Source organism: Xiphophorus hellerii, chromosome 23 (assembly GCF_003331165.1).
Source record: "Xiphophorus hellerii strain 12219 chromosome 23, Xiphophorus_hellerii-4.1, whole genome shotgun sequence".
In the NCBI taxonomy this organism is placed as follows: Eukaryota; Metazoa; Chordata; class Actinopteri; order Cyprinodontiformes; family Poeciliidae; genus Xiphophorus; species Xiphophorus hellerii.
This window is the reverse complement of record NC_045694.1, coordinates 30,804,548-30,822,081: the sequence shown is the minus strand read 5'-3', so window position 1 is coordinate 30,822,081 and position 17,534 is coordinate 30,804,548. Positions and strand designations below refer to the sequence as shown.

The 17,534-nt window shown below is 39.6% G+C and overlaps 1 protein-coding gene and 1 long non-coding RNA gene across 2 annotated transcripts in view; both read left to right on the top strand.

Moving 5' to 3' along the window:
• The window catches only part of LOC116714910 (GDNF family receptor alpha-4-like), a 51,001-nt gene extending 43,207 nt beyond the window's left edge, over nt 1-7,794 (top strand). Inside the window, exon 8 of the mRNA XM_032555711.1 lies at nt 4,664-7,794. Within this exon, the coding sequence (XP_032411602.1) occupies nt 4,664-4,885 (222 nt within the window). The 3' untranslated portion in view covers nt 4,886-7,794. The remainder of the gene's footprint in view (nt 1-4,663) is intronic.
• A 1,040-nt stretch (nt 7,795-8,834) lies between these two features.
• On the top strand, nt 8,835-14,921 carry LOC116714814 (uncharacterized). Its single transcript, XR_004338133.1, has 2 exons — nt 8,835-13,944; nt 14,083-14,921. It is a non-coding gene; the product is annotated as an uncharacterized LOC116714814 (long non-coding RNA).
• Nucleotides 14,922-17,534: the final 2,613 nt, after the last annotated feature.

Here is a 17,534-nt window from a genome sequence, read left to right as displayed (position 1 = left end):
TTTCTAAAAGAGAAAACAAAGAGCAGAAAACTCAATAACTAATTAATAGAATGTTTGTGATGGCTTCAGAAACCAGATAGTGACAGGTACTGTATAAAAAATATATTCTCCTCACTGTCTACCATTAAATCAGAATAAACCTTCCCATTAGAATTACTGATGTGAGAAAACAAATTTTGCATTTTAGAATTTAAATTCAGAGTTTTACTTAAATGGACACCTCCATCAGGAGATGTTTCAGAAACGTCCCAGAGGAGGTACAGGAGACGGGCCGGGGGACGGGCTGGGGGACGGGCTGGGGGACGGGCTGGGGGACGGGCTGGGGGACGGGCCGGGGGACGGGTCAGGCACCCTGGATGGAGTGTCTCTGGGTTGGCCTGGAAATTCAGACATTTTATTGTTATTTTTAATTCTGTCAGTCAGCAAAAATTTTTACAATCAGATTAATCACACACTGGTGCTGCGATTAATTACGATTAATCAGTATACCTAACTTTGTCAGCTAGAAATATAAATATTCACACATTTGTGGTTCTTGCATCCCCCTAAAACAAAATTAAAATGAAAATAATTATCAGATTTTTCTCCTGTAGCAGAAAGCAGTTAATATAGTCTCCTAGTACTGAACAGCAACTAAAGGAAACTTACTCTGTGGGCTACGGACCATGATAAAGTTTCAGTTACTGCACTACACATCCAACAAGTAGAAGCAAACTTGTTCAAGAGCCAAATGACAGATTACATTTTAGTTCTTGGGTGTCCCAACCCTTTCTGATGCCACCCTGGGCAACTGCCCACATAGCCCATATCTAAAACCACCTGCTGTCTGCACATTTTCAAAACAATGTTTTATTGTCTCAAACCAAACATGTCTAGAAATCCTCAGTTCTCCAGATTTTTATATTCAGGTACATGTAGATGTTCACACCCGGGCTAGTGAAGCAACATGAGGAAGTTGAAAATATTCAACTTTTGTTGCTGTCTGCTGTCATGGAAACCTTTCACTTTTTGCTATCATTTGTCGCTTCCCATGTGTTCAGTCCATAACGCGTTGCTGTGAACTGGATAATCATCAGCAGGAGGGAGGCTGTTAGGTCAGAATCGGTCATTCGATTAATCAGTGCCATGTAATGTTAATGCCTTAAAATATTCCGATTAATCGCCTGCGTTACCATGTTGTTGTTCACAGTCTTAGTTATTTTACAAAAAGAGGAAACACTAAACCACGGCGTGTGTCTATAGCCAAAACTCAATGGCCTGTTTACGTCTTCTGTAACTGTCTGACAAGATGTTCAACAGCAAAAATAATTAAACAAATAACAACACAAATCAGAGATGGAACCTGCATAAAGTCAGCCACGAGTGAAACAAAGGCAGTGTTTCACTGAGAATGACAGAGAGGTATATAATTAACAGTACCTAGCATGAGCCTTGAGCTGCTCCAGATGTTTTTGCATATTATTGAGGATAAACAGCTGGGATTCCCCAGCACTAACAACGGGCTCAATGCTGCACCGACTCATTTCCATCAAGGCTGTGATCAAAAGGAACACATTTAATTCATGCTGCAAACAAAACTTTCTGAAGTCGGCCAAAGGATCTTCTCTTACAAATAATCAAACCTGCATCCTTCCTACTGTGACAGAGTATAGCATGCTAACAACCGCGACCTTTCTATCCCGCAAGAGAATGTTATACAACAATGGATGTGGGTTGGCTATGAATAACTATTAACTATTGCCAACGGCAATTATTAACAAAATTGCTAATTTAGAGCAAAAGTGTAAAGTTGAGGGACAGGAAATAACAGCCAGATGTCTTTCAGTCTGTTGTTTTATGACTACCTGCCTGAAGAGGTGCAGTATTTCAGAACAATAGATGTAGTTCACCACTGATGGAGTGTGGCTCTGCACATAGGAAATGGAAAGCTTTTTTTTTTTTTACACATACTGAATAAAAACACATACACACCTTTCCTCACTGTTTGAATTTAAATCAGACCAAACGTCTCTTATTTTGGGTTAGCATTGTTACATTTATTTCTATTTGCAGAATGGCACAATAATGAATAAAATGTCAGAAATGTAGTTTTTGAAAGTGTTCTTTTTATCTTTATTTATTTTTTATTGGGAGTATGAAAACTTCTGGTTTCCAACAGTGTAGACTTTTTTTCCCCAAAACTGCAGAAGTCAATAAAACATTTCAGTCTTCAGTCAAACTCTAACTACTCTTGTAACGCTGAACTAAACTACCGAGTACACTGAACAAAAATATAAATGCCCCATGTCAAACATAAGAGTTTTATGAATATTTGGGTTACGCAATATATACAGTACACACATGAAAACCAGAGGGCAGCAGATCATGTGAAAATATAATATTTGTGTCATTCTCAATACTTTTGGCCATGACTGTAGACTAACTCAAAGTATATTTTCAGTAATTACTGATCTTCATATCAGCATTGATAACATTGTGGCCATTTGTAGCAGATTGACAGTCCTTTGAACCTGAGAAGGGTCAGGTTGAGGAATTTGATTTTGTCCAAGTTGGCTTCTCTTAGGCGGTTTCAGACAGTCTGAGGTGTGATGCGTCTGTTGTGCAGACCAATAGTCTCATCAGCTGTGTGTGTTGCTGGTCTTAGCCGATCCCGGAGATGGACGAGCCAGATGTGCCGATCTTATGCTGGAGTGGTCACACGAGGATGAGGTCGATTTGCAGTAGTGCCAGTCTGTTGGAGACAAACTCTTAAATGGCCAATGGTCTGATTATGGACATTGAGCTGTGCAGCTACTGCTCTAGTGGACGTCCCTGCATCCAACATGCCAATGGCACGCTCCAGCATACCTTGCAACATCTGAGGCATTATGACTTGTGACAAAATTAGACATTTTGGGGCAGCCTTATTGTCCCCAGTGCAGGGATTGTCCAGTTGCTGCTCATTTTGTCTGATCACCCACTGGACATGCCCCATGCAGGCACTGAGTTAAAAAAGCAACTCACTGAGTATTTCTCACTGACAGCAAGTTGGATTAAAAATTATTCACAAATCAAGAGAAATAAAATGTCAGAAAATGCTCATTTACAGTTGTTAACTCCACATGGCAACAATATTTGACATGGGGCGTTTATATTTTTGTTCAGTATGTAATTGAAAGAAAGAAAATGAATAAAATACAAAAATGTAAAACAAAAGAAAAATGAAGCAAAATCAACATCCAGTGAAATGATGTAGTGATATCACATATTAGTGGAAATGTGTGTTTAAAAAAACAGGTTTATTGTGAAGAATTTGGAGTTATTAGTTTAAGACTAAATTAACAGTGTTGAAATATTCAGTTCACATGCAAAGCAGAAGTGAAGATAGAAACATTCTAATAAAGTACTGTTTTATTAAATTATTTTTTGAATATCAATAGGCTTTTAGACAATTGATTCTTAATGCTGTGTTTGAAACTCCCAATGTGGGTCTATTTTATGCAGGTTAGTGAGACAAGAGGAAAGGAAAAATACCCATAAAACAGAATAAAGTCATGCTTTATGGTGGACCATCAGTGCTCACACCACTTGTTGCTCTAGAGTCTGAAACACTGGTAACCATCTCTGCTCCCAGGCCTGCTCTGACCTGACACAATGCAAACATCAACAATGCAAAAAACGCAGCGATATTTAAATTGTTTATCCTTAGCTAACATTATCTAGTTTTTTAAAACCACAACTTCATGTGTTCATACTGTGAAACTCCTCCTTCCTGCAAACAGATGTAAATGGGTTAATGCAGTGCATTCTGGGTTTTTACCCGTCTCTCTTGTTTTCTGTCTCCACCTCAGTCCTTCATGGTTGGAACCAAAACAGAACCGCCACCGACCCATCAAGTCAGAGTAGCAATGATCAGTCGGACACTAAGTGAAAGAAGCTCATTCCAGAGGCTGGCTAGTATTTGCATTATAATCTGTAGTTAAACATTTGTTTTAGTGAAAACAGCAACACCAGTGTTGCCTAACATGTAACACTGGTGTTGCTTAGAGGTTTCACACTAAATTCTGGTGGAAGTGATCTGCTGTTAAAATGAGTAAAAAACTCCATCACTGAGTGATATTCAGTTAAATTCAATTAACATAAATTCAATTTCTGTTGGGGGTCAAGAAATATGTTTGCTGTTGTCTGAGAGAGTTAAATTACAGCTATGGACTTTTTATTATTTCCCAATTAAAATTTTCTGACCCTAATAAGTTAAGAAAAGGGATTTAGATTTTCCTTCTAATCGACATTTCATCAGTGCTACATGGTGTACATAAGGACTCTAATTGTTCTCTGCTTAATTCACTCACCAATTACATTTGAGAAGCTGGAGGAGACACTCCGTATCTGAATTTTTCCACATCTATCTCCTGCTGAAATGCTAGGCTAACATTAACATGCTGAGTCTGTATCCTGATAGGACATGTTGATGACTAGGATCGCAGAAGAAACTTATTTTAAAACCTCTGTGTTTTGTTTTGAATGTTGTAATGTTTAGCAGCACAACAAAGGTACTTTAACTTTTAAAAGACAAACGTGTAAAAATCAGTCGTGCACAACTGATCCCAGAACTATAATGTTAATCTACTGAAGCTGCTAAATGCTGCTGCGGCTCTCACTGACTCTGCCTGCATCCCAACAGGTGGTCGAGAGTGAGGAAGAGGAGGAGTTGACACAGACGGTGGAAGAGGAGGAGGCTGATGAAGGTGGCCAGTTTGATGTGATCCCTCTGTACTCGGAAAGGGCCACCGTCTCCAACCTGGGCTCATCTGAAGCAGGGGGCGCTGCAGCGCCCAGCGCCAGCCCCACTAAACCAGTACTGCTGCTTTTTCTGCTCCTAACTACTGCCCACAGCTGGGGGTAGAACAATATATATAGAAGATACACACACAGACATATACACACCCATACATGTACACACACACATCAAATGGTTCCGCAAATAACACTGATTGCTGAAAAGGTTCAAGAAACAGTAGGAAGAAATGAACTTTGCTTTTCTTTGTCAGAAGCATCTTCTTGGTTCTTGACTCCTGTCTTTGTTTTCGTTCTTCACTCCAAACATGACAAACAGCACTTTTTATTTATTTGGCTCTGACTGCAGTCACTGGGGGTAGAGGGGCTTCCACATGCTACCTATAACCAGTGAGCATACTTTAATATGTACTTAAAATGAGCACACAGATAATAGTCTCTTTGTTTGAAGTGGGACTGACAGGATCTGTGAACGGCTCCTTCACATTAGCTTAAATTATACATCAGAAATCTGCTGATGCGTAAGCAAGTAGCCAAAACAAAGTGTTCACAAAATGTCTACCACCAGCACGAGCAATTTGCAAACATGGCACGTGCTTGAAAATGGGTAGAAAAGTTTTTAAAGGTTTAGCATGGAGCGAGTTATTTATTTAAAATCAGCACATTTTGTAAATTTGCCCTGATATTTAAGTAATTATCATTCAGTTTTATAATGTAAATGCTAGTTACAGCTAGAATACCAGGCAGGGTGTAATCCTGTGTGGAGCTGTCTCTCTGCTCCCCCAAATGCAGGAGAACATGGAAGTCTGCCTCGTGGAAATCACTTTTGAACTCCTTAAAATTATGGCTTTTAATTCCAAAATGGGATTTCAATCTGTATTCCACTCAGCTGAGTGAACTGTCAGTGGGGCGAATTAAACTACCTGTGCTTCTGTAAGCCCAGAATCAGGAAAACGAAACCCTACAGGGAAAGAACTTTTGGGCTTCATTAGTTATGTTTCCATCAAATTGTCATGTGACTTTTGAGAAAACTTTTAAATTCTTATAAAAAATTAAGAAAAACAAAATAGGTATGGATGTAGAAATATTTCAGAGTTTCGTGTCTCTGGTAAGGCACAGACCAACCAGTAGATGGGATGGTTTGTTACATCAGAATGTAATTGCCAAACATGTTTCCATCCGCTTTAGCTCATTAACTCTTTTTTCAAAAACCATCTCAAGCAACATTAAAAGTTTGCAAAAATATGGAAGTTATTTTGAATTTTGCCATTTTTATTAAATGCGATACTGCAAACAAACAAAGGAAACAAAACATTGATGGATATGCCACAATAGTCAAAATAGGATTTATTAGGATGACTTCTGGAGGCAGTTAGTTGTACTGGATGTATTTAGGGGTATCAGAGTAAAGGTGGTCAAAGGACACGCGACAATTTCAGATTTTTATTTAAAAATATATTTTTTTGTATGAAAACTGAATTGGCCGGGAAGAGCTACTGATGGTGTCTGTCTGAGAAGCTTTTTTGTCCATCCCAAAATGTACGGAATAAAAAATATGTCAAAGCTCATAAAGTCAAATATTGTCATATCTTTAGTGTAGAATTCATCTATCCCACTGCATAAGGTATTTTAATTTGTTCATTTTTATTAATTATTTACATTGATAAGATACGAATTTTGATGCAATAAATCACCTTTTGTTTTTTACATACAAAAGTTTCAAGTGTAATCTTTGTATTCATGTGTTTCCGCTACGCCCAGGAATCTGACACACAAGCAACAGCGGCTAACTGCAGACAACCACATGGCCCAATGGGGTTTTCATTTGTGCTTCAAAACCAATCTGATTGGACGCTGGAAAAGACTATTGTTATGTTCAAGATGTGCTAAAAGGAGTTAGCCTATAAACAAAGCTATTCAATCCTAAAAATAGCATCTCAATGCTAAACATGTAGCCGCAGCAGATGCTAACGCTAATGTCAACGTCTACAGAAGCTCCATGAATGATCAGGAGTTCCTGAGATGGATAGAATAACATTTTGCTCCAATCTGATGGTTGGAGAATGTAAATAATAAATGAAAAAACTATAAATATATTTGTTGTTGAGCTCACATGTTTATTTATTCTGTAATTTAGCAGCAAAAAGGGGTTTCTGATGTGAAATGTTAACTGTTTTGTCAATATATAGTCTTCGATTAAAATGCAATTAATAAACTACACACTCTGGAATTAACTCCATTAAAAATTTGAATCCAGTCCCACCACGAGTTTGAATTCATGCAGATGAGTCAGTAAGTGAGGAACTGGTGCAAACTGGTTTAAGTGGTTGCATGTGAAAACCCCACAGCTTCGGTCAGAGCCTGTTGTTGGCCCCACTGGGTGTGAATGAGTCACCCTAACCATGACTGAGAGGGACGGGGCCATGGGGGGTTAATGCTCATGAACTTTGTTGCAGTGATATTCTGAGTTCTCCAGACTCTCCAGCCAGCATGAGTGACAGACACTCAGTGTGTGATGAACGTAAGGCAGCAGGTTGGTGATCTGTGTGTTTGTGCGCGAGCATTCAGGCATCAAACATGTAAATGTCCTTTGTTATAATTCGACTCTAGCACTTCGTCATTCCCACCCACGTCAGCACTGCAAAAAAAAAGATGCATACACACACATTTGCACACACGGTGTCCCCCCCCCCCCACACACACACACGTTCAGCCAATGCAGCTCTTTCTGGCTTTATTGCTCTATTGCTGTCCCCGTCGTCCTCCCAGGTGATGCAGGACCGGGGCCCCGGCCGCTACAGGCGCCGATATGAATTAAGCCGTCATAATAAAAACAATACACAAGAAACAATATGAGCTCTAAAATAAAATGGCAGAACAAATCAAATTGCTCCCCAGCAGGCAAAAAAACAAAACAAAAAAAAACAACATACAGACTTGGAATAAAAAAGCTCACTTCTGACAAAGACTGAGACACTGTAAAGGGAATGAGAAAGAGAGATATGAAGGAGAAATTAAGAAAAAAAAATAAGGCCAAGTCCCTGTGTGGTCTTTGTGCGTTTGATGTTTTACTTGTTTTTAGTTGGGAGGCTGATAATCAGTCCCTGACAACATCTCTTTATCATCTGACAGGCTCCTGTGGAGGGGGCAGGGTGGAGGGGTGTGTGTGTGTGTGTGTGTGTGGTGGAGGGAGGTGTACATCAGGCAGTTTTAGAAACAGTGTGCTATAGCGAGAACAGAAAGGACCCTGGAGCACAAACAGCAGAGAGAATCGCAGGCTCTTGATTTTCTGTGTCATATAAATCTTTTGCTGACACAAAAATTTTTTCCCTCTTGTTCTTTTTTCTTATTCCTGGGGAGTGTGTGAAATTAACTTCCATCTTACTGGTGGCAGTGACAGCGGAGGGCAAGGGGGAGGAGGAGGAGTGGGGAAGAAGAGAGGCTTGACAGGAGAGGAAGAGCGGAAGGAAACGAGAAAGACTCCAGCAACTTACAGGAGACAACAATGGAGCTAGTTATTAGGAAGAAATGAAAAGGCAAATTATGGGGAAAATTAATTAATTCACTAATTAATTCAAATTAAATCAAAAGGTACTTCATAGCTTAAGGTTGTGATGACTAATAGAACCAGGTTTTTACTCATTTAGAAATGAAAAAGACACAAAAGGGCAAGAAGAACGAGATGCACACAGGAGAAAACAAGAGAAAAAGTGCAAGAGGTCAAAAAAAGGAAGTGAGGTCAGAAAACAGTTTTAGAAGAGAACAGCTACAAATAAATAGAGAAAGCAGAGGATGATCCATGATCAGTGGGAGAGGAGAAAAAACGAACAAAACTGGAGGAAAATGCATTTATATATATATATATAAATGCATTTATATATATGTAAACAGCGATCAAAATGGCGGACGTAAACTCCCTCGGTAAATAATACTGCCGCATTCCCACAGCCAGAAGTTCAATGTCCGGGCTACAAATCTGTTCCTTCACGTTATATATATATATATATATATATATATATATATATATATATATATATATATATATATATATATATATATATATATATATATACTGTATATATATACTGTATATATATACAGTATATATACTGTATATTAGAGCATTGGGATGATTACAGTACAAGCCCATCAATGAATTAGAATATTACTGAAAAGTCATTTTATTTTAGAAACTTTATCACTTAGTGAAACACATTATATTACACACAGTTGAATGTTTCCCAGCCTTTATTTTTTACTAATTATTATGATTTTCCTGTTGCAGTTAATGAAAACGTGGCAATGTTGTTAAAAGTTATTATTTTCAAGAGGTACTTTTAATCTATATTCTAGTTTATTGAATATGACAGGTGGTTTTAATGGGAATCAGCAGGACTAAATTGGTCCCTGAGAATAAAGAGCGTGGGTCTCTGTTATAAACACCATGGGTTAGATGCAACTGTGGAATTCTGAAATCAAAATAAAAAAGCACAACTAACTCCTGGCCAAATGTCAGAATTAGTCTTTAAAATAATATAATTGGAGAATCATCTTTAGAAGTTTCCATCTTTTTATTCCCTTTTTATGTTCAGCAAAAAGGAATAAATCCCCAGTAAGTGCTAGTGAGGAGAAGAGGAAGAGTAGGGATAATAGAGGAGGAATGACAAACAAAGACGAAGAGGAAGAAAAAGTTTTCTTTGTGAAGCCAGGAAGGAAACGCTGCCAAGGAATGAAAGGATGAGAGAGGGGGGTCAGGTTCTTTAACCTTCCTTTCTTCTTCCTCAGGCCCTGTGTTAGGCTCAGCTGCTGAGCAACACACCCCGCCTGAAGGGCCTTTCTGACCCAACATGAACCTCACACAAAGACTTTGTCCATCACTGAAAGCAATCTTTCCACAGAATGCAGAGTTCTCCAGGGATTTGCCTTTACTTTGTTAAAGTGTCGACTGTGCTGCGATCACAGAGGCAGAGAACTCTGTTTACTTAGAGGTTAAAAATTCTAATTAACAAACAGGCAACAAAACTAACAGCTTCATTGTAGTCAGATAATATATTAGGTGTTTAGTTACTTAGAGGGAGCCCGTGTCATTGGGTCAGCCCCTCCCCAACCTGTTGACACTTGTCTACAGTGTTCAACTGAACATGTGGGAAATAAACCGACTGTGTGTAACAGTTAGCAACTCTGCATCAGATATCAGCATGTGATAATGGATATTTAATTATTAATAAGAAAGATAAATATAATGTAGAATATCAAATGTTTCTCAATTCTTCCAACTAGACCAAGTTCTAATGAGCTCTAGGAGCCATGTGTGGCCCTTGGAATAAGTTTGTACAGCCCCTGTGTTTTCAAATTAGGTTTCCATGGCAAGTTTACATCTGCCTAAACGGAAGATAAGTAAGTGTTAAGAACAACACAAAGGTTTTTTTCTTTCTCTTTTTATTTCATAGAAAGACCTGCAAAAAACCCTGCGACCTTTTACTCAGAAACACACTTGGGAACATTCACCCATTACACCGGCTAAACATAGTGAAGGTCTTAAAAGGAAAATTCCTGTTTTTGTTGCTGGAAATGAACTAAAAACATTTTATCGACCAAAAAAGTAGAAAACAACTGGCCCAAAAAAGTTAAATAAACGTAAACATTATGGCAAATGTCACACTAACATTGGCTTCATGAAAATATTACCTGTTTAATTCATTGCTGTGCATTCCGCTTGCTCTAATTTTAATTGTTCGACATTTGGAACACGAACTGAACGCCTTTGTTCATTTTCTCTGCTGCTATTCCTGAAACTACAGACTGCATTTCTAAAACAGCACAGAAAATTGACGTCAACATTTACAATATCTCCTTCTGTTCACTGAAAGGCCCGATTGAAATTCATATTGACAAATCCATCTCAATGGGAGAAGCTTGGAGGGGTGATGAGAATCGAGCAAAATTGCTGGGGAAGGCAAACAATCGATCAATCAATCAATCAATCAATCAAGTTTATTTGTACAGCATATTTCAGCAACATATGACAGATAAATACATCATATAGTCACTAGTTGTGAAAAACAATAACAATTACTTCTGGCAATTGTCAAGCTGCGTTTTATGAGCAATAGCTGACCAGTAGAGTCTTAACATAATATATATTTTTGTCAATTCCTCTTATTACCTAAAACTAAAGTCAAACTCCACGGTTTAAGTTTAGGGAGTAAGAAATGCTTTGTTTCCGTGAAAGTGACAGAACTGAACTGACCCAGAACTGCTCTGTTGAGTCTGCAGCCATGTGGACGGCCTGATGTTGGACAGTCCAGCTTCTGGACTGTCTGGACTGTCCAACATCCCTCTGCCCTCCATCCTGCCTTTACATAGATTAAGGTAGCCGGGTCAGCCCCTCCCTCACCTCCTACCACCCAGTAGCGGGGGTTAATAGAGATCAGCAGGGGGGAGCACACGTCTGATTGACATGGCCGACGGGGACCGGGGCGATGGCTTTTTACCGGGGCCTGTTGTTCATTTTAATTGTTGTCTCAGCTCTTTGTCGTCGGGTGGAGACCTGGAGGGCAGGAAGACAAGAGGGATGGACAGGGGGGAGAGTAGACGGGAGGGAGTGGACACTAGTGATTTACATTAACATGTAGTGAAATAAACAAGCAGAGAAGTCAAGCGTTAAATCAACTTGGAGAGAGAGAGACGGAGAGAAAGCCTCCAGGGTGAGAGGGGAACAGAGAGGAGGAGAATGTGTGTGTGCTCCAAAACAAACGCTCTGTTTTATTGTTCTATTAGCGCGCACTGGATTTCCATGCAGAAAAGCACACACACACGCACACCCACACACACACACACGCCCACTGTCAGATTTGAATGTCTAGAGTCTCTGTTTTCTCTCTCCAGTATTTTAGCATTCTAATCCATCACTGGCCTGACATGGGGATGCTGTCTCCCTCTCTCCCTCCATGCTGCTGCTCATACACGCCATCCGAACGGAAGATAAAGGCAAAGCAGGGGGAAAAACAAACTCCACAGCAGGGAGAGCTTTATCCAGACAGATAAAGCGGTGGAATAAAGCAGCGACGGAGAGATACAGTGGAAGTGGAAGATGTGGAAGGACAGCAGAAAAAGGGGAAGTAAGCAACTGAAGAGGGAGAGGAGGAGTGAAAGAGTGGAGATGAGAGGGGAAAACAGAGAAAGAGTAGAAAATCAAAGCAGAAAGAGATGGCGTGTGTGAGGGTGTGTGTGTGTTGCAATGAGTTGCGGCTGAAGTCTGAACCTCCCTGCTCCATTTCACACTCTGTAGGTCCTGACGCATCAGTGCTAGAAGACACACATACTGTCATCCAAACACACACACACACACACACACGCGCACAAAGGCTGTGTCCTTCCTTTTCGATTTCAGATCCACAAAATCACACACACTTGCTGTGATTTCTGAATCATTCATACGAATAAAGACAGAAGCACAGAGACACAGTCCTGTCTGCTGAACTGGAGTCCTGCAGCTTTAACCCTCCAGATTTGAGAGAGGAGTTCCCTCATTTTTTTAAGGCACTTATGTGACTGCTCATGTGCAGAGCTGCTAGACGACTAAACTTCTGACACGAATATACAGTTAATTACATTACAATAAAACACCCTCAGCATTGCAGTTTGATAAAGGATTTTATTTCTTTATTTTTTGCTTTAGTTGCCGCGGTGAAGTTTTGTCCTGCCTCAGATCATCTCCTGCGGAGAACAGGAATTAAAGATTTTATTTATTTATTATTACAAAAGCATTTTTGTAAATTTATTTGAAAAAACCCAAATAAACTTTGACATTGTTTACTATTTTGGACATTACACAAAGCAGTATATTTATCTAGACTCATAACATCTTATGTTTTTGCTTTTTTCTGACCTATCAAGTCTTTGGCCGATCTTTGTAAATTGAGTTGAAGTAGATTTAAAATACATACAAAAAAAATGATAAAATTTACCAGTAATAATACCCAGTTGTGGGTACACTTCCACTAATCCAACAATGTGCAATAGTGGAGCTAATTTCTTGTTTAGCACTTCAGCGCGTTTAGCTTTGAAAATGTTTAGCGCATCTCGTTTCCCCTAAATGTTTCCATATAGATCATAAAACTCTGATTTACCGGACTGTTTTGTAAACTTCCAGTTGAATAAAGAACAGCATGTTAAGAAATCTTGAAATAGTTGGTTTATCATGCTCTTATTTTGAAGTGGTTGAACACTGTACGCAGCAACTTTGTTTCCTCTCACGTTTTTTTCTTTTTTCTGAACTTTGATTGAATTTACATTGACACAAATCAAATTCAAATCCAGTGTTATTTTTATGGTTTTTTTGGTATTTTCCTGTGGTGTCAGTTAGCCGCAGTCAGCTAGCACTGAATGTAGCACCTTTTCTCCAAGATACAACCACAGTGGAGACAAGTCAGAATTAGAGCCTTAAAGAAATGAGATAAAACTTCAGAGGGATGTAAAAACCAACCTTAAAGCTTGTTATCATGAATTACTTCTGCTCATACTGTAGCAAGGCTGTAGCAGTAAAACCTCTGAATGTATCGTGGCCTGTATTGGTTATGAATGAAGTGTTTTTTTTGTTGTTTGTTTTTTGTGTTGAATCTTTGTTCAGTGTGTTACTGTTCTGTTCTTAATGTAAGAAACGCTTCGACATGCACAGGTTTGGTTCAGTAACAGCAGTTAACGGATCTATCAAGAACCGTCTGTTATCAATTCGGACATTTTGTGTAAAAAAAAAAAAAAAAGGATTGTGTGCTGTGTGTTGTTATTTTACCCTTCATTCATTAGCCTTTCTGGCAGTATATCCATATATTCTCACCTATATGACGATATTGATGCTGCTAATGGAGAGTCTCATGCTTAACACTGAGTGGGATCAGCTCTGAACATTTAAAGAGACAGTACAGGATAAGACGTGGAGCTGGCGGCGGCCCTCGTGCGCCTCCTGAACTCTCAGAAAGACTCTCTCCTTCGTCCCACATGGATTACTATTTCAGATATCTGCTTGGTGGTTTTTTTTTTGTCTCTTTAGCTGAATGTTGTTTTTTTTCAGCCGTAACAGATGCACCATCCTTTTACTGTCTGCAATTCGTTGCCATGGATACCCGTGTCTCACCTAGGCTGCTGCACCCCGGGTGATCCCAAAAGGTAAATGGAGCTGAATGATCTTCGGAAGTCTTATTCTTTTCAATCCAGCAGCACCTGGTGGGGCACGCCAGCCGTTTTCATGTTTTTCCCTCCCCGATTTGACTCACTGAGTGAAACCCGTTCCTCCTCCTCCCCCAGCTCTTATCCCGGCAGGTGCCTGGCTGAATGGGACATCATCGCTGCGGAGATTGAGGCGATGACACACACACACACACACACACCAAGCGAGAGAGCACACACATGGGCTCAAACAGTCACAGACTCGGAAATGAGGCTGGCTTTCATGAGCGAGCGGCTGCAGTCTGAAAGGTCGTCTCCTCCAAACAGAGACAGTCGTGAGGACTGAGCCGTCACTGGAGGGGAACTCTGTAGAGACGGACAAATCCCCCCCTACCCTCACCCCTATTTGAGTCTGTCACCTGTTCCCCTGTGCTAATTCTACACTAAAGCCAGAAACTGTTCCATGTAAATGCTTTTGAAGAACGTTGACCGCTGCCACCTCCAGCCCACTGCCCCCGGCTTCCTGTCTACAGCATGTCAGTGTTCGGTACATGAGGGAGTCGGAGCCCACAGGACGGCCTCTCCCGCTCTGTTCCATGTTAGTGTGTTATTTTCTTACGCTCTGTTGGGCCTGTGCTTTTTTTTTTTGCCTCTTCGAACTGTTGATGACTGTTTCATAAGCACACAAACCTCAACAGGCCCTCTGGCACACACATAGGGAGAAGACTGAAAAAAAAAAAGATGGAAGCTCTGGCCCTGGTTGCTACAGATCAGAGGGTGGTTCCCAAGCTGTGTTGTTTTAAAAACTTGGTATCTCAGTGGGCGTATATGTGGCCTCGCATGAAATATTTCAATTTCCGATCATCCAGTGTCATTTTGCCCCGCTGAATGTGCCCAGAGGGAATATGAAGCACTCCATGCCTCTGCTGTATTCACCTGTGAATAATAAAATAAATGTACAAGATGACCTTTCTTTACCCCGGGTTCTGCTGTTGTTCTTCTTATCTTTTCTTTTACATCCTGAAGGTTTCTGTGCTGTTTTTCTCTTTTTTCCCATTTATGTATGCAGTAGAACAGTTTCTCAACCTTTTTTGGGTCAGCGCCCCCCTGTCCATTACTCGGGTCCATTACCGCCCCCACACAGCAAGTCCAGCAGGCCCAAATTAACTCTGTCAGATTTGATTTCAACACTTTTAAAGTGTCTGTATGGGTCCACACCAGGAAATGTTCATTTAACTCTTTTTGGAGAGTTGGTACCTTAACTCTTAGTAAGTGTCAAATATCAAGTCTGCTGGAGTTAATCATTTAACACTAATTCAGTGTTAGATCTTAATATTAACTCTCACAGAGAACTTTTTTTAACTTCATAAGAGTTATTTGTAATTAATGTTAAATAGGTATTTTATTGGGGCTGCACAGTGGTGCAGTTGGTAGAACTGTTGCCTTGCAGCAAGAAGGTCCTGGGTTCGATTCCCAGCCTGGAGTTTGCATGTTCTCCCTGTGCATGGTGGGTTCTCTCCGGGTACTCCGACTTCCTCCCACAGTTCAAAAACATGGTGTGTGTGTGTGTGGGTGGGTGGGTGTGTGTGTGGGGGTGTGCGTGCGTGTGTGTGTGTGCGTGCATGGTCATTTGTCCTGTCTGTCTCTGTGTTGCCCTGGACAGACTGGCGACCTGTCCAGGGTGACCCCGCCTCTCGCCTGCAACGTTAACTGGAGATAGACACCAGCAAGAGCACTAGAAAATGGATGGATGGATGGAGGTATTTTATTGTTTCGAACTTGTACAAATTCTTTGGAAAATAAACATGTAATAAAGAGGCATTTATTTATTTCAAAACGTGCACCATAATGACAAAATATATTTTGTAATTATGTTTCACATGTCGCTTTCATTCACATATTGCTTATCAAAAGGTCTGACATATCAGCTGTGATATACAAAATGCAGTATGTTAATGCATTTTTCTTCAATATGCATGAAATTGTTCAAAGTACAAGGTGGAGAAAGTAAAGCCAGCAGTTCATGTAATATAATAGAGTAAATGTTCTTTTAACAGGTAGATTGTTGGATATTACAGTACAAAACAGACCAACCTGATAATCAGATCCATCACTTCTTACCCAGTTTATGTTTCTGTTGATAAGAGATAAGAGACTGGGCCAAAGAGCTGTCCACTCACTAACACAGATTCTCTTCGGGTTGTTGGTGAAGTTTGGCCGGGGACAAACATGCTCCTCCACTGCACTGGACAATCTTCAGTCTCCGTCTCTGGATCATAACAAACAAAAAACATAACAATGAAAACTGGAAGGAAGGAATACATTTTTACTACAACTCTAACAACAAGCCTCAATTACAGAAATGTGGAGTTTCAGAGATATTAACATGTACATAATCATTTTTGGAGCTTGAATCTTCGAAGAATCCATGGAGGCTTCAGGAGGTTGATGCTGACGACTGGCGATTCATCCGCAACCATACTGATACTAATATATAGAAAAAGGCAATAAAAGGATTAAAACATGCTGCAAAATGTATATAAGAAGACACAACAGCAGGAATAATGCTTTCAACATGAAAAAGCCTTTTTTTCAAAGAAAAAAAAATGATCAGAAATGTTGATAAATATGACCAATATTCATGTAAACGTTCAACATCATGAAAAAACATACTGCAGATTATTACGGATCTGTTTGTTGGCCAAGAATTTGACTGAATGTTCACCGGCTCGATTTTTTTTCAACACTTATATTCCGCAAACATTCGGCATGCTAAGCTAACTATGCTAACACCGAGCCGTGAGGCGAACATGATGTCAGTTTGATCTAAACTCAAAATATTAGTTATAAACCATCTCAGGAAAAAATGACTTACCAAGCGCAGTGAATAACTCAGACATGTGGAAAGTAAATTGTCCTGAAATAATTTGGCTTCTGTCGGTGGGAACCTGTGATTCTGGGCGGGAGTCATTCAGTGTTACAGCCGCTGTAGGAGTTCAGAGTTAAGAGGTCAAGAGTTACTGATTCCATTTTAACAATCCGTATCTGGATTTGATACGGAAACACTTTGTTTTAACACTGGATTTTAACTACTACTAATAATATACGCCCAGAGTTACATAAACAGAATGTGACTCTATTAGAGTAAAATTTACTCTGCATTTGCATAAAAGTCTACTAACACCAAAACATTTAACACTTTTGAATTTGCTGTGCATCAAAGAAGATGTAGGATGCTTGCACTGAATATTATTTTATTATTAATAGGCTATTGCTATCATTATTGTTGATGTTTTGATTTTTATGGTTGTTTCTGTATTTATCATAAAAAAATAATTTCTCAGAGAACAAAAAAGCCATGTGAATAGAAATTATTTTTACAGGCGTCTAAGAAAAATGCAATGAATTGGACATTCAACTTTAAATCGGTAGGGCTAACAGCAGCTAATCAGAGTGGAAAACAATATTTTTGTTCTGTGCAATTTTCTGATGTTAGTTGTTAAATATGGCACAAAATGACCAGATAAAAGATGTAGAGCAATACCGGTTTAAACTTTGAATAATTTGCTAAATGCAGTGCTCTGCAACAT